Below are 23,587 nucleotides of genomic sequence, written 5' to 3'. Positions count from 1 at the left end.
CCTGCTATAACTTCTTTTTTTTTTTTTTTTTTTTTTTACAACTGTGGCTGTAAAGGAAGTCTACTTTTGCTCATCAGTTGGGTTAAGAGTCAAACACGTCACTTGGTTTTTCTTTTTTTTTTCTAACAATTTAAGCTGAATAGTGTTCCTAACAATACAGCCAAATTTCAACGTTTGCAATTTTTTACACCCTGCAAAAATGGGATTTGTTATGGTGCATGTTTTTCCTTTTTACCTGTTTTAGATCTGTGTAGCGCTCTTAATGTTCCTAGTGTTTTTTTTTTTTTTTTTTTTTTTTTCATCTTGGAAGAACAAATGTTGTGCCACTGCGAGTTAGAAGCACAGATCATTTTCCTATTCCTCATCAACCTGCTTTCATTTTGGAGGTAGAAAAAAAAAACGGTTGTGTGGAAATTAAGGGTCAAAGTGGAGAACCGATTGAGATGTAAAACAACTTCCTTTTTTTTTTTTTTTATAGGTTCTGTAAAATGGGGCGAAAAGGTACAGCACCACACACAAAGGTCATTTTTTTTTTTTCCCTTTTTTTTCTTTCTCGGAGTTTATTTACAACATGGCCTTTTTTTCAGGTACTACCAGAAAGTCACCTTGCAGATGGGCGGTTGTAATTTTTTTTTTTTCTTTATTTTTTTTCTTTTATCAAAAATGGGAGGAATTTTACGAAGAGAACGAGGAAGCAGAGTTGGAAAAAAATTCAACAGTACATTGGGTATTGATCATTCATGTGGGATCTTTTAACTTTACACTTTAATCAACCTTCTTCCCACTTTTTCTATAAAATGTGTAACACACTTTGTGTGTCATGTTAGGTACAAAAATTTAAGAAAAATGGGGAAACAGCGTACACACTTTTTTTTCTTCTTTTTTTACTCTGAAAAGAGGAAAATTGTTTGCCCAGCCGCTTGGTTATATAGTCTCTGTGTTACAACTTTCATAAAATGGAAAAAAATGACGAAAAAAAAAAAAAAAAAAAGTTACTTCGTTGCGCAGTTATGTCAGTCGTTACTTTTGTGCCCACTGTTCGTTGGGTGCATTCCTTCCCCCCCGCAGGAAGTCAGAACATCCGGGTACAAATATTTACACACGCATGCTGGCGCAATTTTGCTTCTGCTTGTTTCTTTTTTTTTCCTCCTTTTCCCCTTTGATAATATACTTCAGTTGTGAAGAAAACGGAATCCGCCGTACCCACCCATCTGTACAAGTGTAACACAAATAGTTATTTTTTTTTTTATTATTGTTGTTCGCTCGGTACTTCGGTGAAATGCTCATTTGTTGTTCATCTGCTTTTTTGAAAGATAGATGGATTCATCCTAGTCGCGGTAAATAACAACAGGGGGTGGGGGGTAATACAGTTCCCCTGAAAAGTGCTCACATGAAAGACCAGTTAGGGTGGGAGGCGCGAGTAAGCCGATTTTCACCATTGCAAAGCTTCAAAGGTCCTCCTTCGGCTTCTCCAATGTCGGGGCGAGCACCTCGGGAAAAGGGTCTAGTGCCGCTGGGTGGCAAAAAAAAAGAATAAATCAATGCAATTATGTAGCGAACCAGGTGCCCTTTGATTAACGGCAGCTATTGCCCTAAAGCACTTTTCCTGTTCACTCTATTACCCGTGTACTTCCACTTGTCTACAATCTCCTTCTTCTGCCTATCGCTGAAGTATTCTATATTTATTCTTATAGAAAAAAAGGGGGAGCGCAGTTAATATGTGCATTTGTCTCAGTCTGCGCAGTTGGATTAGTCTATTCATTCGCGCATCTGCGGTGTTCCACCCGCGCGACTTACTTTTCCTTTTCTCCAGTTAAGTACTCTACTTCTATCATGGGTGGGTTCTCATAGCTTCAGGGGGGGAGGGGAGGTTTCACATGTGCGGGCGCGGAAACAGTGCAATCTGTGGAACGCCCAGGTGGGGTGGGGAAGTGACAAACGTCGTAAGCACACCGCACACGCATGTGCTCATAAAATGCCTACGCTAGGAGTTCCCATGTTACAGTCAATAGGGGGTACTTCTGTTTTATTCTTTGGGAGGATGCATAGACAATCAGTCGTCTGTGGGGGGAAAATGGGAATGTTTGCACGCGAGGGGGGCCAATCTGGTTAGGTACCCATTGGTACGAGGCCATCTGTGCCATTCGTTCATATGGTCCATATGGGCAAGGAAGGGAGTACATACACACAGCTGCGTGTAATTATTCCTTCCCACATTTAGGAACTTTTCCACTTCAAGCTTCTTTTATCTTTTCTCCTTTTCAGATTGGCTAAACTACCTACCTCGCAACATCCGCCTTCTCGCTTCGCACAGGGGAATAATACACATGCAATTTTCTCAGGTACATCAAAAAAGTCAGGGGGGGGAAGAGCCTGTACCTCATTTTGATAACAGCAGGATGGTGTGTTCATCACGGGGCGTTCCTCTCCGTCTTCTGGATAGGGGGGTGAGCAGCGTACGGGATTTGGCTGGAAGCTGTTGGACGCACCTGAGCCTTACGCTCGACCAATGAGCCGGCGCGCCATTAATTTGGCTATCCATTAATGTTGGCACCTGCGTTTGCAATTACACTTTCATACGGCATGCACCATGGGGTAACTTTCACAGGCTTACGTTATCGGAAATCTTTCCCATTTTAATTTTATAACTTTTTTTAGCTGCTCACCCTTCGACCATTTTCTCAAAAAAAGGTAAGCATCCTCAAAGGTAAAGTACACAGAAATGGCTGGCAAAGAAATTGATGTTTTTTTTTTTCTTTCTTCGCTTTTTTCTTCCTTTTTAATTAGCATGTCGGGGCAAGGAGAAGGATAGCCACGCCTATGCAGGCATGTCATAACATATCTACACACGTATATTCATGCAACCGCGGCAAGTGGAGCAACTCTTTTGCAAATGAGGAAGAACGAAACATGCACACGGGGTTTACGTCGACCTTGGCGAAGGATCATACAAAGTGCCGGTTATCATACGGAATGGCAAGTTTTTAAAAAAAAAAAAATGGCATATATTATTATGCCCGTGGAGCATGCAAAAAATGAGTTACAAGTAGGACTTGAAAAAATGGTTCTACTTTTAAAATTTTCTTTTGAATTTTGCGCAAAGGAACAAATAACTACACACCAAAGAGGGGTCCCTTCGAATGGGATTTAAAAATAGGGGGGGATACATAAACAACCACGTGTTCATTTAACCTGATGTGTGTGTGTCCCCCAAAATGGGTGAAGGAAATCAGGACTTGTAACGCACCGTTTTGTAAACCTTAAAATGATGATTGAGGTTCTTTACAGAGTGAAGCTTTGCTCGACTGAACAAGGCCCCATTGTCTCTGTTCAATTTATCAAAGATGACACATTTAATGCGTGAGTGGACCATCGCCATTGCACACATAAAGCAGGGTTCGTGGCTTAGGTAGGCGTAATAATTCGTGCATAGATACTGGTCGTCCTCAACAGGGTTGAGCATGGATAACCGCGTGAGATCTTCCCCATCGGCGGCTCCACCATGGACTATTTCATCCTCATCCACTGCTTCAAATTTCAAGTTCGGCGTGCTTCCACTTGGCACGCTGCCTTCTTCTCTATTTTCCATTTTGAATTTTTTGTTACTCGGGCCTTGTAGGCATTCCGAGGTGTGCGTATTCTCCACGTGATTAGTGATGCAATCCGTAGTTTTACTGTTATAATCGCTTGTTCCCATGTGCACTTCCTTTTTGATTTTCCACAGGTAGCGTAATTTGAAGGAAGCCTGCTCAATGGCCAACATCACCGCATGCTGCAGTGGGTGATTTTTTATATTATCACCTGAACAAGCAATAATTTTATGATTGTGTGTTAAAACGCATCCACCTTGGCATGTACCAAAATTCTTCCCAACTCGAATTGCAATTTTTACAAAGTGTATGAATTCTTTTATTTCTTCTTTTGCTAACGTTGTTAACTCATTTGCTGGTTTTCTATAGTAGAGTGGCCAATGCACGGACCACTCTGCGTACTGCTTTCTCGTCATTGGGGGGTGCTTGGATACATGTACCATTTTTATGGTAATTGGTTTGGCTCCATTTATTTGCACTACTTTGCTAAGTAAATCGTCTGGCAGTTCGTCACAGAAACCCACAAGTATTTGGACATTTTCCTCGTTCACTTTTCGACACCTTTTTAAATGATTATAATTGTTACGAAGTTGGCTATTGACAAAATCCCGCAGCACATTTAAGCATTCCTTTGTGGTGTCTTTCGTTGTTTCAAGACAATACATGGGGATTAATTCGATAGCTTGAGTGTACGAGTCGGGGTACACTTGTACTATGTCAACGATTTGGGAGTCCATCATGGGTGGGACAGCGAACAATTGGCCATACCTCCCCACAAGGGTGTGGATAGGTCTCTATAAAGTGTCCATGCAAAGTAGCCCTGGAAGGTGTCCTTTATTTGAACTGTGGAAGAGGAAACCCGTTGAAAATTTTATCAAAATGGAGGAGCCAACAGGTGTGCAAGTTCCTCTAGCAACTGAACAAATTGAAGAGGTACAAAAAAAAAAGAAAAAAAAAATTAACGGTAAAATTTTCCATTTTGGGAGAAAAACCATACGTGAACAAGTACGGAGGGGTTCACTCTCTTTTTCGCCCTAACTGTATAGTGCTCATCTTGGACGTTCTTTTAATTATGCCCTTTGGTTGGCTTTGTACCAAGAGGGTGTCCTTGTCATTGTAACGTAGGTTGGCTATCCGTAAGGAGGTAAATGCATGCTTCCCCATTTCGCACTTGTTCCCGTTACATAAGTTCTACCTCTGTTATTGTAACTGCTTTGTGAGGAGTGAGTTCATCTTCAGTTTCGCATAAAAATGGGTGAAACTCTCCCAAGCCCGCTTCTATTTTTACCAAATTGGGGGCATCCAAATGGCTCTTGTACACATGTAACTGTTCACCTTTACGTATTGCAAAAAAAAAAAAAAAAAAAAAAAATATGATCTGTTCAGGTGAACACTGCCCAAATGTGGAGTATTTTGGCTGTTCTGGGAGAACTAGCCAAATGATTTTTTTTTTTTTTTCTGAAATGGGAAAATAAAAAAAAATAAAAAATAGCACACAGTTGGGGATAGATAATAGGACGAATTCTCTCACCTTTGGGGCAGTTTCGCAAATGTGTTTGGGGGGAGAGCAGTTGAGTACTCAATTACAAAGGCGCAGCGGTTGCACATGTGGGAATAACAACAGACTGGAAAGTTCACCCAATTTTGAAGTGGAAAAAAGTGAGGGCAAGGAAGGATCCATTTGATGGGCTAGGCAAAGACTGTACATAAATATTGTGCTTCCTTTTTTTTTAAGGTCACCTGAGATGCAAACCTATATAAGTGCAACCCACTGGACCATGTACACAATCGACTTTGTAAACGAGGAAAAGTACGTCCGGAGGGTGGGAGATTTGTGCGGAGAGTTCTATGTGCCCTTCGCACTTCCAGGTAGGTACAAGTGCAATGTGGAAGACATAGAAAATGTGCTGCACATGTGGATGAGCAAAAGTGGTAAAATAAAAGATAAGGAAGGAAAGGATGATGAGAACGGGTTATTGCTATTTGGATCCATATTTAGAGAAACCAATTTTTCTTTAATTTTGTCCAAGTCAAGATATGAACAGAATATATGTGTGTGGAAAATATTATGGTGTGCATGGAAGTACATATTTAAACAAACATTTGAAAAAAATGACAATAAATATATGCAGAAGTACGAAGGAGACATTATTCGGTTTCAAGCTGGTTGTATTTATCTCCTATTCTTTCTATATTTCAGTCAACACGTTGAAGAAAATAATTTTCCCTACCCTTTGTATATGTCGCCGTGCATAATGAATCTCTGTTTGGACGTGACAGAAGAATGCGAAAGGATGTGTGTATACAAAGACTTGAGGAATATTTTAAACTTTATGATGGACTCCAATTCGATCATCCTGAGCTGTAATGACAGCTTTGATGGAGATTTCCAGGACCGGTATGGCGCCCCTCTCTATATTGACAAAGGCAAATTGGGGGTGGAAAATTGCGCAGAAATTAATGACGTGGATTTGCCCTCCTACTTTGCACACTTCCAGGCGGAAGTGAAAGATCTATGTGAGTTGTGCGACAAGCAGAGGAGGAAAAGCACCCTCAGCAACACGTCTGCTCACAGTCTGCATGCCAAGTTTGAGCTTGTAAGGAGGGCGCTCACGGAGGACGACTTCGTGTAGGGGCTGCCCGCGTGGTGGATTTTACTTACCCGTTCTGCAGTTGAACATTGTTTGTTGCGATCATATATATTTTTTTTCTATTATTATTTTTTTTCTCTTCACCCTCCGTGTAATGTACGTACATTGTAGCGCTCCGTGGAGCGAGCATGAATTTGCGCAACAATTATGGTAGGATGATGTCTACCGGGTGGCGCCAATTGCAGGAAATAAAAAAATGCTTTTTTACCCATTTCTGTGTTTTCAAACGGAGCTTCGCTTCCCCAATGTGTTTGTTTTTCATATCGGTTTCACCACTGAGAGGGCGCATCATCTTTGTCCATACCCTCTCCTCCTTTTACAACTACACAAGTAAATATACTTATATATGTGCATGTTGCGTCCCTCCACTTTTGTAAATTCGAAAAAACGTAGTATCAACGATGAAGGTACTAGCCATTGTGCTATTTTTGTTTCTTGTCCTCTGTAAAAAGAGAGTTGTTGTTGATGGAATCATTCAGAAGCAGGATGCTTACTTGGACGACGAGTTTAGGAGCTTCACGTATTTTTTCGGTTATACAAGGGGGGCTTTCGGGGCACGCTCCTGCCTGTACTTGTTTTACGAGGCCGTTTTGCGGTGCGTACATGGAACTGCTTAACTGTTAACCCCCTAAAACGCTTTTCTCTCTTTCGCGCAGCATCGTCCCCTTCGGCGAGCTTTCTGTCCCGGATAGTCCATAGCGATGAGTCTAGATTTACCCAGACGCAAAACAAAACAGGTTCGACATTGAGCTTAGTACGTGCTTGCTTAGAGGAAGCATAAAAGCGAGCGAGCTAACCGGGTTATATTTTTCTCCACCTCGTTGCAGACATATGGAGCAAAACGGTGGACAAGGCGTACTCGATTAATCAAGTAAACGTTTTTATATAAGTAAAAAAAAAAAAAAAAAAAAAATGTAATACAAAACCTTTTCAAATTTCGCGTGTGTTGTCTAAATTTAGAAGAAGCAACTCTGTTAGTTCGTTAGGTGGAAGACAGGAAAGGATTCCTGATTTTGCTTCCAACTATGCTCACCGAGGGGGTGGCTGAACATGAACGCATACACATATGCAACTCTCGCCACATCCTCTATCCAGTTTTCCAGCGGAATTATGAAGGTGTACATGTCTCTGCTGCTTCTCTTTCTGTTGCCCTTCTTTGCTTACGTCGGTGTATTCGGTGAGTCCCCCCACACACATATTCCTGAGCAGTGTCACAAGGGCGGTTAAAGCAACAAGGGGGTGATGACATTTTACACTTTATGACTTCCGTTAGGCCACACAAGAAATCAGACGACCTTCACCTTGTCATCCATATGTGGTAAATGCTGCTAATAAGTGGTTACCTTCTTGGGGGAATTACCTCTACAGTGGAGACAAACAAGCCACATAGGATACATATGTATACATACACGTTTGGCCACATACTGATGCGCCCCGTTGGGGACTGCATGTACGTTTTCCCCCTGCAGCTTACTTCACCCTTCTAATGGTGTTTTTCTTGACCAACGGGATTTTGAGCGTCGGACTTGTCTGCTCGCTGCCGCTGGTGTTCGCAGGTACGCGCGCGGGGATGCGGCACGGCTAAGCGGCAATGCTGAACTGCAAAAGTGCAACCACAAGTGAGAATTATTTTTCTTCCCCCTTCACCCCTGCAGTTTTCGCCTTCAATTTAGTCTACTCAGATTACACAATAAAATCTCTGTCAAATTTTACCCGCTGTGGATTTTCCTTTGTATACTTTTGAGTCTCATAAAATGGACACCTAAATAGGATTCATCCGTGGGCTGTTGCTCTCTCCCTCTCCACCGATACGTGTGTTCATGCTGTAGAGACACGAGCACCCCCCTCTTTATTCAACTGTAGGTTCTGTCCAAGTTTTTATACGACATTCTAACCCATTTGGGAGGTGACAAGGCAAACGCTTTCGATTACGGGTTCAGTGGATACCTGTACATGTCACGTTAGTAGTTGAGAAGGGGTCGTACGAGAATACCTTTCATTGGGTTTTGACATGGAGTTCCTACTTCGCGGCAAATTCGATTGTCCACTTGACTGGCCGATTATGTACCCCCCCCCTAATCTGTGTGTTGCACCCCGCATATATCTATTTTCCTTTTTTTGAATCCCCACTGCCAAGTATTCAAGGGAAACTATTATATGGTTCTAAAGGCAGTGCACCTTCTTGTGCTTAGCGTTTTTGCGTTGATGATTAGAAAATTGTTTCCTCGGATTTTTGACGACAGCGAATTGAAGAGTCCAAAGAGCGTGTAAGCAGGGGAGGGGATAGACAAAGAAGCGTGTAAAGAAATATGTATGCATTTTTTGTGTGCATACATGTAGAGGCATGCTTACTGTTCCAATTCAACTGCATTTGGATGTGCACATCGCGGTAAACGCCATTGAAGGTGCATTATTCATTGCGTTCTATATTTTTCTCCCCCTCTACGCAGCCAATTGGATAAATACGTCGTGTCCTTCCTGTGTGCGCTTCCTATCGCTGCGTCCGTCACGCAGATTTATTGCTTAGTGAACCAAGCGATGAATCCCATAGGTCAGTGACGAGGGGAAGCGGTCGAGGTTACCCACGCACTGGTCATTCACCGTGAAGTAAAGTTCCCCTCCGCAATGTGGGCACGCTCAACGAGAGATGCATTTTTTGGAAACGCTAGAGTATTAGATTCTGTTCTTGTCACCCCCTCTGCAGACCCTAGCATATTTTTTATGATCCCCAGCTCAGTAAATTTTTCCTCACCGAGCACAATTTTTTCACTTTCGGGTAAGCTAGCTCGGTTCAACGCGCCATGAGAGATGACCTACACATGTGCGTGAATATGTACAGGGGATGTAGACACATGTATATATCACTTTTGCTTCACCCCCTATTTTTACCGCGTAGTTTTGGTCATCACAACGTACGTGCTAAATAAGCTCAGAAACCTCGTCGAGACAGGTGCATAAGGAAAGAGAAGCAGGCGTTCATTGGTTGGATGTTGCGCAAAGTGAGAGGCGCCAATCGGTTCGTTCGTTTTTGGTTGCATTGTTTGCTTTATTTGTTGTGTTTTTCTTTTTCTTTCAATATTCACCCCCTCAGATTACAACCACGCCTTAAACAAAATTCCGAGCAACCTCAGCGAATTTTTATAGCTAGCCATGTTGGAAAAAAAAAAAAAAAAAATTTACTCCAAAAATGTTATTCGTTACATGGGTTAATATGCAAACTGCACAACTGTGTGCAAATGTTGTCTTTTTTTTTTTCGCTCATTTTTGTGAGGATTAATTATTTTATAATTCGTAATGGACCTTCTTTTTTTTTTGTTTCTTTCACTTCATGGGGATTAAGTAAACCGAGGAATAAAGGACGTCATGTCCCGAGCAGCTTTGTTCGGAACGCAAAAATGTGTGTTCCTTAAAACTTTGCCAGTTGGAAATACATGGACTGTAAAATCCTGTTGGCCTTTTTTTTAAGACAGCATAATTAAGCGTGACTCATTTGAAAGGTTTTACGACAACATATGCGAAAGGGAACTATACATCGGGATGGTTTCGCGATATTCCGTAAATATATGTGGCACATGGATGGCACGAAGACAAAGTCGCATAAAGATGCCTCAATGAACAAAACGAAAAAGGGAAAGAGAGCCAATTTGGAGGAAAAATCTCCCAAGAAAGGGACCATTTCTGACAGAGACAAACAAATCAACAAGCACGACAATTCTCCCACAAGTGAGAAAAATGAAAGGGGCAAAACCGTTAAAGGAGAAAAGACCAATTTGGCGGCAACAGTCAAAAATGGCAATATGGTCAGCAGCAGTGGCGGAAATATTAGTGAACGCAGTAGTCCCCAAGAAGGGGCACAAAGCACATCGAAGAAGGACGCCATGCATCAGGAGAGTAGAAAAAAGAAAAAAGATAATCTGCAGGGCGAAAATAAATGCAAAAAATTGTCGGATGAAAGTAGGGAAAAATACGAAAAGGACATAGCAGACATTATCAATAATTACAACATGAATGCGAAATTTTATTATGAAAATTTAAAAAATAAAATCCTGGTTTATAAAAACATGAAGTACAAGTTGATGCATATTTACGAACCGGTAGTTATTGATTACGATGAGCAAGCAACGGTGATTTATAAGAAGGACGATATTTATAATAGCAAGGAAAATAACATGAGTGAGTTTGTGAATAACGTATACCATTGAGGCGTTTGAGAAGTTTGCGGAGCGAGCTTCATTTTTCTTGAAAATATATCATCCTTTGGTTGTTCATGCTCTGATTAGGAGTGCGTCTCGTGGCATGGCTGGTGCCACCACTAGTAGCATTACCAATGGTATTATTACTAATGTTTTCATTATTGTTAATTGTAATGCATTCGTTATTTATTCCCAACATGGGAGGTGCGCGCCTGCACCTGCAATGGCTAGTCCATTTGATGATGTGTGTCTGGGGTAGCCATTTTCTAAGCTGATGAAAAATTCACCGTTTTACATCTTTTTTTTTGGGGGGTATATTCCACTGCTTCATATTTCTGACTGGAATAGGCCACCGTGTTGCATATTTTTAAGGGGAAAGACTTCCACCCTTTGAAATTTTCTCACGGGGAGGACTTCCCCCCTGTTTCGCCCTTTTTCGAGGGCATATGTTTCACAACATCCTTTTGTTTTAGATGACCCATGTTTCGCTCTAGCTTTATCTTTTTTTTTTCTTCCTATTTCCTTTTTTTCTTTTTTTTTTTTTTTTTTTTTTCTTTCTCTTCTTTTTTTTTCCTTTATTATTATTTTTTTTTTTTTTTAATATTATGAATTAATTCAATTTAATTTTTTCCTTTTTTTTTTTTTTGTTGTGCCAGTGTTTGTCCTTAAAATATTGATTCTTATTCGTGTACACACACGCACGTGTGACATGGTAAAAAATTTGTGTAATTGTATACACAGTTCCTTTCTTTTTTTTTTTTTTTTTGTGTAAGAACACACTTATTTTTTGCGCACCTTCGGGGGACCGCCGCGCCCAATTTTGAAGCACTTTTTTCAACTATCCATAATTGGAATTTAAGGGAGAAGGTAAAATATAAATTATTAAAACAAAGAAAATTACAAAAACGAAAATTTTTCTAACAAAATAAGCATTTTGAATCTTAAATTAAAAAATTTACAAACAAGTCAAAATGAAATAAAGAATTCCTTTGACATATATTGGTTACAAATGAACGTAAACAATTTAATTACAAGACGAAAAAAAAAGGAAGCAAAATAGGGAGGAAGAATAAGCCATTGTAACCTTGTAACTATATATGAGCTTTTAGCGGTTATTTATATCACCCTCCCTCCGAGGCGGAGAGATGGAACATCACATTCAATGTTACCATCCAGGTGTTACATTTCCATGTGTTCCATGTTGTGTGTTACATGTTTTGATAACTAATATTCTTCCTTCGTTGGTTTTTATTATTTGCCCTTCCCCTTCCTCTGGATGTTGGTAGCCTACCACGATCATATAGGGTAGATGCTCCATCTGTTGTTGTGGACAAGTGTGCTGTTGTGGATGTGTCCGTTGAATATTCTGCTGTTAATGTGTCGTCGTCAAAGTTGGGTCCGGTTGATCTCCATCTCCTTCCTCTTCTGTTCCCTCCTCCTAATTTGTTATGTAGCCATGAAGGTAGAAGATTATACTAAAAATAAAAGGAAAGGAGTAGAAGTGAGGGGAAGGAGGTGGGTGGAAGGAATATGTATGTAATACATATATGCTATATATATAAGTGCATATGTACTTATATATATATATTATGTTCTATGTATATATTTATTTTTTCTAATCGTAGGGGGAATAATGGTCATAATCATAATTATGTACTATCACCTTGTATAAGAAAAAAGTGGCCATTGGTATTCCCAGTAGTGCAGCGGCAGAAGATACGATAGGAGTCGTGTTAGTTCCGGAGGTGGTAATAGTAGAGGAAGAATCCGTAAATTGTGGATTTGGAACACACGTGAGGTCACTTTCGGAAGTGGCATGCCCTGAGGAACACAGTGGAAATGTTCCACCCGGCAGGGCCAGCGCCTGCCCAGCTTCGTCCAGGGACAAATGTTGAGGCTGTGTGGTTAACCTCCTTTTACTTTCATTCGCTTGGTCCTGAGTGTTGGTATATTCTTCTTTCTTGCGAAGGAAAGTGGTTCTATCAATGGGGGTGTCAGAACCCATACATTCCATTTTACAACCACCACCACCACCATTAACTAAATCCATCAATTTCCCACAAACTAAACTCATAATGTTTTTAAAAGTAGTGTGATGCGTTTCACCCTTCAGTGCAGTCCATATTTTGTCACCAATCCAAAAATAGAGAAAATTGCAATATTGGCAATAAGAAGGGTCCTTCTTTTCTTCTGCCCCTTTATTTGCTACTAAACACCATGCATCCTGGATCTTGTCCTTTTCACTATCAACTTCATGATGTCTGTTCAGTTCGTTCTGAATTGCCTTAACAGAAGGATGAATAGAGAGACTTCCAGCTCCATTGAACTCACGATAGAAGAAGGAATGTGTCCTCCCTACTTTTCCCTCCTGATCCTGTAAATGTAAAGTAGGATAAACATATAAATACTGACCTCAATAGATTATTTCATTATTTCATATGTACACCAAATATGGTACATGTACATTATGCATTTTATACACCTTTAATTGAAGAAAATTATCTCCCCCATACATGAGGTTTATTCTCCTTTATTAAGTTAAAATCCTTCTCATTGATTTCTTCACATTCGGACTTTAATGCAGTTGGACTGTTATCATCAGTGAAAATTGTATTAATGTGTGTACAGTATTGGTCCCCATGGGAACCACTTCCCCTTAAGCAGGATGCTTTTACTTTTTCATAGTCCTCGGAAACGGAATCCAAGTACTTGGCATATTTTTCCTTGCAGTCGAACCTGTAGTCATTTAAATCTTTTCTTATAGTTTGGTAATCGTGGTAATAGTCGAAGACAGTTTTTCTTTGTTTGAAGTTATGTTCACTGGTACTTCTGTATGCATCGTTATAGTTACACGGAGTGATGTATGTTCCTAGTGTTCCATATATTGTACTCATAACTTCCTTAAAGGAACTTTTTTCGGTCAAATCATTATATATTATATCCCCTAGCCAATAATAGAAGAAGGGGCACAGAAACCCCTCGGTACCATCCGTTCCTGCAGTTAACCCCACATTGCACCAATTCCTAACTATGTTATCCGTATACTGTGCAGTACTTGGATATTTGTCCAGTATCTTTTTCAATTCACGCACTGTTCTCTGGGGCGAAGAACCACGGTCGCTACATTGAGGCCCCTTATTAAAATTGCCATACATTTGTCTCGCGACCAGTTTACGTAGAGGGTCCCCCTGTAAATTCAGTGAACATAAAAAATATGTGCCCCCTTACTTCCACTTATTCTGACGCACGCAGAAAACCATATGCTTCATACATATGCATATATATTAAAGGAGGAATGGAACGTACTCCTGGTGCTTCTTCCATTTGTGATATTGTTTATGTACACTCTTGTATATAATTAATAAATTTATATTAGAATTTTTCAAGGTATATAATAAATGTGTAAAAATTTTGCCTTATTCTATGCCCCCCAATGTTAAATTTTTATTCTTAAATAACAAATATTCCTTCATTCCTCAATAATAGTAGTAATGTACCTCAACACATGTGCCAAATGACCACATGTATGTATAATTAAGGAAAGGATGGTAGGAACGAACATACAGGATATTACGCAATAATGAAGAAAGGAATCAAACACATTGTTTACTGTGTATCTATGTATTATTATATTGTTGCCTGCACACATTCTGTGTACATACTGTGTATTGTATCTTATTTGGTTGTTCGTTTGGGAATATGACATTATTATTATTATTCACATATTTCTTTTACTATGTGCAAAAGCACACTTCTGTTCCGCTGGCTAAATTTGTCAGAATGTACTCTTAATTTATGTTTAACTCTTACTAAGGAAGCTAATTCAAAAATATTAGTAGATGCAGCATAATTCAAACAGAAAAGAAGAAGCACTCTCTCTTCCCCTTCTTAGAATGTGTACATTCCTTTATCCACATTTAATGAAAAAAAGTATGCACTCCCAATACAAATAGAATACAAGTATAGCACAAGTATATAGAGAGAAAGAAAAAAAAAGAAGGGGAGTACATAAATACACAAAGAAAGATATATATATATATTATGTACTCATATTATGATCATATTTTTGTGTTCAAAAGAGAGAATGAAAATACTGTTTCTCTAGGTCTGTAAGCATACATTCCTCTTATAATATCACATTCCTCATCTAGCAGCACATTTCTCATCCATAAGATCACTTCGTTATAAAAAATACCACTAACATGCCCATTCCTTCCTTGAACTATAATTATATTATAAACATCTTAAACATAATATATATATTATACTATTTGATTTCACCTTCCCTTCTATTTCTCTTAATCTATGCTATATTCAACAACTCATTTTACACCTCATCCTCTTTTCTTCCTTCCGATAGTTATATTACTCATAGTTTATTTATAAATATAATTTCCATTATACTAAATTAACTAACCCCCGTCTTTCTATAATCATATTACACTTTGCATATTAGTGCGCATCTTTTCTTCCCCCCTCTCTGCTCATGTTTCACACAATGAAGCCGCTCAGGGTTCAGGGTTCAGGTTTTAGGGTTTATGCTTCTGGTTTCAGCGTTAAGGGTTTCAGATTTCAGCGTTCAGGGTTTAGGGTTTAGGGTATAGGGCTCAGGGTTTAGGGTCTAGGTTTCAGGCTTTAAGGGATCAGGGTTTAGGGTCTAGGTTTCAGGCTTTAAGGGATCAGGGTTTAGGGTCTAGGTTTCAGGCTTTAAGGGATCAGGGTTTAGAACTCGGGGTTTAGGGTTCATATGCGACAGTGCATGTTTCATTGTTCGCGGATTTCCTTATTTAAGATAACGTTTTTGTGTAATGGATCCTCAGGTAAATTAACCTACGCCATGAACCGCAGCGCACACACGCTAAACCGCAATACCTAAATTCTGAACACTTAACGATGAAATACTAAAAACAGAACCATGAACCCTATGACTTAAACTATAATCCCTGAACCCTAAACACTAAACCCTGAACCATAAGCCTTAAACTATTATCCCTGACCCTAAACACTAAATCCTGAAACATGAACCCAGGTCCTAAACCCTAAGCCCTAAACCCTAAACCCTGAACCCAAAACCCTGAACCCCGAACACTGAACCCTAATCTCTAAACCCTGAAATCTGAAAACTAAAACGTAAGCCCTAAGCCCCAATGAGTGTAACCTAAACCCTAAAGCCAAAGCCCTGAACCCCAAACACTGAATCCTAATCTCTAAACCCTGAAATCTGAAACCTAAAACGTATGCCCTAAGCCCCAATAAGTGTAACCTAAACCCTAAAGACAAAGCCCTGAACCCTAAACTCTGAACACTAAAACCAAACATCCAAAGCCCTAAATCCTGATCGTTAAACCCTGAACCCTAAACCCTGAACGCTGAAATCTGAAACCCTTAACGCTGGAACCACAAGCATAAACCCTAAAACCTGAACCCTGAACGCTAAATCTTGAAAACTAAATCCTGAAACCTCAGCCCTAAACTCGGAGTCCTGATCGCTGAGCTCTAAAGCGGGAATCCTAAACGCTATGCCCTAAACCTGGTATCCTGAGCTCTATGCCCTAAACCTGGTATCCTGAGCGCTATGCCCTAAATCCGGAATGCTAATTCTACACACGTATCCCTAAATTCTGTTAGGACGGAAAATTGAGAGGGAAGAGTGCATTATTATACAATATATAATGTATAATTAGAATGAAGGAGAGGAAGGAAAAAAATGCTGAATATATGTGGAATGAAATTATGAATGTGCATACACTATGTATGAAATAACTTCTGGTATGATCTATGTGGGGTGTGTAATATTTTTCTCTAAGGGTCGAAATAACGCAATTTTATGATTTTTGCCTTAGAGGGGGGTTAGGGGTAAATATTATATTGTAGAAAACGAAAATGAGAAGGTAGAGGGAAAAAAGGAATAATATGATAGTGTATGCAGAATTTAGCACAGTGAGGAAATAATGACTTATGAATAAAAAGGAGGAAGGTGTATGGAGGTAGTGAACTGTTTAATATTTGCATTAGTAGTACATGCGCTATGATAGTAATTTTGAATAGAAAAATTTAGGTGTGGATTATTTTCAGAAATTAGCTACTCAATTTATAATTTTTTTATTTTGATGAGGGAAAAAAAAATTGAATTTTGTGCAGGGATGGAGGAAATTGAAGTAGTGAGGAGTAATGTAAGAATATAGAAACTCACACATAGAACAGAAGTATAGGGGGAATACAAAGGGAAGGGGTGTTGTGGAATATTTCTTTGGGCGGATGGACATGATGCAAAAATTTTTTCTCTAGGGAAGGAAAGAACTGTACTTTATGGAAAGGAGGAAAAATACACAATTGTTAAAAAATGGCACCAGAACCGGTACACACACATTGCTCTTTTTTTTATTTAGGATAAATAAATATTATAAATACACATAATACTCTTTGTATGCAATGTAAAAAGAATATGGACGAAGTACATATAGGAACACATACATTTACATACATATTCCACTTCACTTGCATGCTTCGCTTTTCCATGTTCAATTCTACCTTTAGGTGACTAGTACGGGTAAGTTACCCTCAGAATTAGTATATAAGCAGTTCGAGGTGAGTGATAAGGATTATTGTACACAGAATGGAGGACAGAGGAGGGATGGAATAGTAGTAGATGTTTACGGTGACTGGTACCAACGCGGAATTCAAAGTAATTCGCACAAAGACATTGTCAATGCTTGGTGCCGAACGAATAGCATAACAGTAGAAAAGGTGGCGGGTAACTATAACCCCTGTGACTTTTTATACTACTGGATTGGTGACAAAATAAATGGAAAATTGAATCATAAACTCTTCTCGGCTGCCATGAGTATAATTTACCAAAAGCTACAGAAACACGCACCTATAAAAGATTGCAATAATTTATACCCAAATATTATTGACACCTATTTCGGATGGGCTAAACAACTATTTGATTTCGGTTATAATTATGAAAATTTAAAACAGTTGAAGGAAAGAAATCCAGAATCTTGTTGGCCAAAATATAAAGAACACTGGGAGGCTGCTAAAAAAGCATATGGAAGGAAGGATGATATTTGTGGGGGGAATCATAATTGTAAGATATTCATGGAAAAATATGACACATATTTTCAAAACGGAGGGGAATCAAAGCCATTAGCATGTGCAGCAGTGTCTAAAGAAGTAGTCGTATCAGAAGACGAACAAGACGACGACGAACTATCAGAAGAGGAAGGCAGCCTCCTCAACTTCCTAGACGACCTGGACGACGAGGAGGTAAGGGCAGAAAAAGGGTGGGGGAGTAAAGAAAAGGAGGAAGGAAATATAGTGGGGTGAGGAAGGGAACATGGAAGGAAGGGTTGGTTTCCTTTCTCCCTCTCCTTCACACTTCCCTTCTCTTCAGTTCCTTTCCTTCAGGAAGAAAGGAAGTAACCTTCCTTAGGAATGAAGGGGAAGGAACATTGCCTTCTCCTTAAGGAAGGGAACAACATTCCTTCCTCCTTGAGGAATGGAATAACTTCGCAGAGGAAAGGGACCAACATTCTTTCTGGAGGAAAGGAAAGGGAACATTACCTTCCATAGAAAGAAGGAAGGGAACAACCTTCCTTAGAAGGAGGGAGGTAAGGTAACCTTCCTTAGAAGGAGGGAGGTAAGGTAACCTTCCTTAGGAAGGAGGGAGGAAGGAAATCTTCCTTAGAAGGAAGGAGAAGGAAGGAAATGAAAGGGAACAACAATTCCTTCCTGAAGGAAAGGAAAGGAACAACCTTCCTTAGAAGGAGGCAGGGGAGGAGGTCTAAGGAAAGAGGAAGGATGGAGGGTCTGAGGAAGGAAAGGCAAGGGTCTAAGGAGGTGGAAGGAAGATTGTTACGGTGGCTGGTGGAAGGAAGATGTTGTTACGGGTGGTAGGTGGAAGAAATGTTGTTATGTGGTAGGGTGGTGGAAGGAAGGATGTTATGTTGGTTCGTGGAAGGAAGGTTGTGTTAGGTTGGTGGAAGGAAGGTTGTGTTAGGTTGGTGGAAGGAATGAAGGGTCTAAGGAAGGAACGTACTTCCTAAGTGAAGGAAGGGGAGGGAACAACGTTCCTCCTTATGAAGGTTACTTCCTTCCTTAGGCACTCCTTCCTGTGTTCAGAATTGAATAATTTAATACACAAATATATATGTGTACATATAATATTTTTTTATCCGTCACATGTAAAGAAAGTAGTATGTGTAAATACAAGGTAAAAGTACATGGAAAAATGCATATATATGTACATATTCTGCTCAATTATATTTATATTTATAGGAAGGGAATCTAGCTTTAAGTCAATTACCCTCAAGGGAAAAGTATAGTGAATTAAAGGAAAAATCCGAAAATGGTGGAGATACAGAGTGCAAAAGTGGAGTGAAGGCTAAATTAGGAACGCATATTACAAATAATGGTACTACTGTAAATAAAATTATGGGGGCATTTTGCCATATAAATGAAGTGGAAGAAAAGAAACGTAACAGTGAAGAGTGGTGCGATTACCTCTATTTTTGGGTGGGTAAAATGTTATCGAGAAATATGGAGGACACAAAATTCAAGACAACTATGGAGAAATGTAGGAATGATGTGTTCGACGGTCAGAAGGAAAGTAAGTGTGAATTCCCTTACACTCCGACAAAAAAAGAAGTATTTGCAGCTTACAGAAGAATGTTCGATTATCAGAAGGACAAAGATTTTATAAGACCGGAGTTGAGGGGTAAGGGGGTAACGTGTCCTACAAAATATAGCACATATTTAAGAAAAGTACGGTATGCTTATAAAGTTATGAGTGCGGAGTGTAAGCAGGAAGGAAATAGTACTTTTGAATGGTGTAAGAAGTTTGAAGGGTGGTATCCCCAATATAAGAGTAGGAACAAGTTAGACTTAAAGTGTAAACTGGAAAAAATGGCAAAGCATAAACCAGAGGAGGAGTTATCACCTCAAGTGGAACCATCCTCTTCAAGTGGTTCAGACCCTATAGAAACCACCAACACCAAAATGACCCCTGCTATATCTGGTGCAGCCGCCACCATTGCAGGACTTGGCACTGTTGCATTCTTTCTATATAAGGTAACTACACAACTATAATTAAAAGTAGTATATATATAATATATTATTGATGAATATTATTTTGCATGCATAGGAGAGTTAAAATATAGGGTGCACCATGCGTATATGGCATACACGCTACCATTTTCATCCTTTTCTTCGTTCCCTCTTCTTTATTTTAGTATACCTCACTATTCTCTGGGGTGCGTAACACTCATAAGAACAGAAGGAAGAAATCATCCCAACACAACTTTGATACGTTAACTGAACACACGTTAACAGAATATTCAACGGATACCTCCACAATAGTAGACTTGTCAACAACGGATAACTCTACCGTATACAATGATCCACGCACAAGAGGGACAAATAATAATGGAAACAAACAAAGAGCAAATATCAGTTATCATCACATGTAACATTATATGTAGTGCCCACTTCTATTTATCATACGCAACATGTAATGTCTTCGAAATAATAAGTAACGTACAACGTTCCTACAAATTATAAATAGTATACAATATGCCCCCCTAGAAGTATAATAATTTACTGTTATAAGTACACTTCCACAGTAACCATATAATATGAAAGAAGGAGAATTGTGGTTCTGGGTTAAGAGTTTCACTCTCACGGTTAAATGTTTGAGGTGTAGGATATAATGTTTAAGGGTGTGAGAGTGAAGGTGCTGTTAGGGTGGTAGGGTGGAAGGAAATTTGTTAGGTGGTAGGGTGGGTTTTTAGTGTGGTGGAACGAAGGTTATTAGGTGTGGTTGGTGGGTTGTTAGGTGGTAGGTGGGTTGTTAGGTGGTAGGTGGGTTGTTAGGTGGTAGGTGGGTTGTTAGGTGGTAGGTGGGTTGTTAGGTGGTAGGTGGGTTGTTAGGTGGTAGGTGGGTTGTTAGGTGGTAGGTGGGTTGTTAGGTGGTAGGTGGGTTGTTAGGGGTGGAAGGAAATAACCTCCTCCTCCTCCTTTCTTCCACCCCTAACACTCTATCCTTCTTCAAAGTTGTTGTTACTTGTGACATTGTTCACATAGGTGTATATTTTCTTATGTATACATATAATACACTTTTTATTGGAAGTTGTTGTGTGCTGTTCCTTCCTTCCATATATGTTCATACATAATATATATGTGTGCCCTCCGTGCTATGATGATTATGAATATGAAATTTGTACTCTTCTCGCAACAATACACACTGCTCAAAACTTTTCAAGTAACACTAGTGCACTACACAAATATATATAAGATAATTATATGTGCAAATATATAATTAAGTTAGAAATAGGAATAAACGTATGGGCATAGGGAAGTTAAAAAGAAAAAAAAGAAAAAAGAAAAAAAAAAGAGTTCAGGATTCGGGGTTTAGGGTTCCGGGTTTCGGGGTATACGAACAACAATATTGCCTGCTACTTAATTGTTGAGGGATTTATGAAGAAAAAAAAAAAAAAAAAGAAGAGAGAAAGAAGGAATGAAAGAAAGAATGAAATGAAAGAGAAAAAAAAAGGATTAAAAGAATAGAGGAAGATAAGAAAGGAAGAATGAGGAACATGTAACCTTAAATGTATAACATGTATTAGAAGGGGGGGAAAGGACGTAGCTCGCATAATGTAATGTGCACATCACACATATAAATAAAAATATGCAGGTTGTGAATATTAGGATGGAAGGAAAAAGAAGGGAAGCTGTAATTAAATATAAGGATCTTGTACGTGCACTAAAAGGGAAAGGGAAGCTTATATAATATGATATACACACCTCATGTTTGAATGAGTTCATTTGTAGTGTACTGAACTCAGAAAGGATGAAAGGGAATAATTATTATTGTTGAATGATCATGAATTGGAAAAAAAGGTTGTATGCTGCATTATATTCTTATACTGAATCGTGCAGAATTCAGTAATATAATAAATAGGAAAGTAGTAAAGGGGAGGAGGAGGGGAGTAGAGCTCGTTCTTTACTTTTTTTACTTTGTTATCTCCTGTGTGTGTTCATTGCCATTTTTATTTTAATTATTCACATGATGATTTCAATGCATGTGGATGGTGGATTATCATTTTTTGATAAATTGAACAGTGTGTACTGTGAGGGATTCGAAAAAATAAAAATTCAATACCTACACATTTCATAATCATCATAAATCAATTAGAACTCTGATATGCATTTCCAAACTACATGATCACATGAACACTATCTTTAACATAAATTAATTATATATACATAGGAAGAATAATATATACACATCTTAACAATGGTAAAAAGGAAATAATACAAAGTTCATTCCATTATTAAAAATGTGTATATATATAGAAAGTAGTATATGTGTATGTGTACACACACATATATAATGTTCCACGTGTATATCATATAATAATAATGAAAATGTATGGATATGTATGGACATGTATACACACACATATTTCAATTCTATATATTTTGTTTAGGGGAAGGAAGAGGCAGATACAGTTACATTACCCTCAAAAGAAATGTATGCTGAATTCGAAAGGGGAATAAAAGGTTGTACATCCTCGGGGCAACAGCAGAAACGTAATGCTCTGGAACAGAAAGTGAAAGAATCATTAAGGATGTTCAGTATTACTGATCCGAATTTTATCGAAAAAATTGTACAGAACTACTGTTACGCATGTGATGGGAAAGGGAGGGGAGCGGGTGACACTTTGTCCGATAATGATCGTTATAATTTTTTTTATTATTGGTTGGGTAGTCAAATAATGGAAAAATTTAAGAAAGGGAGCATTATCTCAATGATTATGGATGCAATTTACAAAGGCCTGAAGGAATCCGGTTTCGAGTGTACATGTACTAAGATATACTCTAGTATTACCGAAGGCAGGTTTCCACAGGCTAAAATACTACATGACTGGTACTATAACTATAGTAAATTAAACAATAGAGAAGAGTGTAGCTGGTATTGCAATAATAATGAAAAGTGTGATGCCCCCTTCCAAAAAGCCCTATCAACATATACAACATTAAGTGGAGATTGCGGAAACAGTGGCGGAGAACCATATTGTGAGGAATTTAAGGGACGAAGTGAGAAGAAGGTAAAATATGAGCCACCACTGCAATTAGACTGCCCTGCTGCAGAAAAACCACAGGTTATTTCCCTTATTTGAAATTTTATGCATATTATAAATACAATACTGCATACGTAACGTAATAAAAATATATAAGTAATGTACACGTGATAATATATTCACATCTATGTATATATTTCACTTCCTCCTGTTCAATTCTATATTTTTTTAGGGGAACGGGGACACAAGTACATTACCTTCACAAAAAATATACGATGCATTAGACCAAGGAGTAAGGAAAACAAGTTGTGAACTCAACGGAAGCACAGGCAACAATAGAACACTAGAAGCACAACTGAAAAATTCATTACGATCATACAGAATTTATGATATGGACCTGCCCAATAAAATTGTGCAAAACTATTGTTTAACATGTAGAGGGACAGGGAGGGAGGAGTTCGTTACTTTGTCCAGTAGTGACCGTTATAATTTTTTCTTTTATTGGTTAGGTGATAAAATAATAAAGCAGAAATTGCGTCAGGATTCGGAGTTTTCACCGGTCATGAAGTTAATTTATGAGAAACTGCAAGATTCCATGTATAAATGTACGTGCACTAATATATACGATGGTATTAACAAAGTGAAGTTCGAAAAGGCTAAGGACGTATTCGATTGGTACTATAACCATAAAAAAATACAAAATGGAGGGGAGTGTCAGAAATATTACAATACTCACAAATGGAAGAGTTCCTTCACGGCAGCCCAAACAGCACATAAGCAGTTAACCTCAAATTGCGCAAGCACTTCCGGAGAACCATATTGTGACAAATATAAAAAGAACAGTCAGAAGAAAGAATATCAGGAACCGAAGGAACTAACATGCCCTCAGGACCTCGGACGTAGGGCACAATCTGACGGGGAGGAAGTAGTAGGTAAGACAAATAGAACGAAGAAAGGGAAGCGAAGGGAGGTCAAATGAAGGGAACACATAATAACAGATATCTATAATAACAAATAATATGTATAACCCAAATGTATAATTTAGAAATACATATACTATTACACAAAAT

The 23,587-nt window shown here is 38.8% G+C and overlaps 4 protein-coding genes across 4 annotated transcripts; 2 read left to right on the top strand and 2 right to left on the bottom strand.

Moving 5' to 3' along the window:
• Positions 1-1,448: 1,448 nt before the first annotated feature.
• Positions 1,449-2,384, bottom strand: PCOAH_00006770 (Uncharacterized protein; the record flags this gene model as incomplete). Its single annotated transcript, XM_020057487.1, has 5 exons — positions 1,449-1,513; positions 1,623-1,687; positions 1,798-1,851; positions 1,984-2,061; positions 2,284-2,384. The coding sequence occupies 5 exons, from the start codon at positions 2,382-2,384 to the stop codon at positions 1,449-1,451; spliced, it is 363 nt and encodes a 120-aa protein (XP_019913039.1).
• Positions 2,385-3,229: 845 nt separating this feature from the next.
• On the bottom strand, positions 3,230-4,327 carry PCOAH_00006760 (Uncharacterized protein; the record flags this gene model as incomplete). The annotated part of the gene is made up of 1 exon (XM_020057486.1): positions 3,230-4,327. The coding sequence occupies one exon, from the start codon at positions 4,325-4,327 to the stop codon at positions 3,230-3,232; it is 1,098 nt and encodes a 365-aa protein (XP_019913136.1).
• A 1,041-nt stretch (positions 4,328-5,368) lies between these two features.
• PCOAH_00006750 (Uncharacterized protein) lies at positions 5,369-9,397 on the top strand (the record flags this gene model as incomplete). Its single annotated transcript, XM_020057485.1, has 14 exons — positions 5,369-6,187; positions 6,694-6,772; positions 6,898-6,978; positions 7,069-7,112; positions 7,337-7,418; positions 7,515-7,559; positions 7,711-7,797; positions 7,897-7,973; positions 8,105-8,201; positions 8,379-8,508; positions 8,692-8,792; positions 8,946-9,017; positions 9,138-9,191; positions 9,333-9,397. The coding sequence occupies 14 exons, from the start codon at positions 5,369-5,371 to the stop codon at positions 9,383-9,385; spliced, it is 1,821 nt and encodes a 606-aa protein (XP_019913232.1).
• A 9,237-nt stretch (positions 9,398-18,634) lies between these two features.
• Positions 18,635-19,524, top strand: PCOAH_00006740 (KIR protein; the record flags this gene model as incomplete). The annotated part of the gene is made up of 2 exons (XM_020057484.1): positions 18,635-18,649; positions 18,715-19,524. The coding sequence occupies 2 exons, from the start codon at positions 18,635-18,637 to the stop codon at positions 19,522-19,524; spliced, it is 825 nt and encodes a 274-aa protein (XP_019913339.1).
• Positions 19,525-23,587: the final 4,063 nt, after the last annotated feature.

Source organism: Plasmodium coatneyi, chromosome 4 (genome assembly GCF_001680005.1).
Source record: "Plasmodium coatneyi strain Hackeri chromosome 4, complete sequence".
Classification (NCBI taxonomy): domain Eukaryota; phylum Apicomplexa; class Aconoidasida; order Haemosporida; family Plasmodiidae; genus Plasmodium; species Plasmodium coatneyi.
The sequence above is the reverse complement of the archived record's forward strand: the minus strand, read 5'-3'. Positions and strand labels throughout refer to the sequence as shown.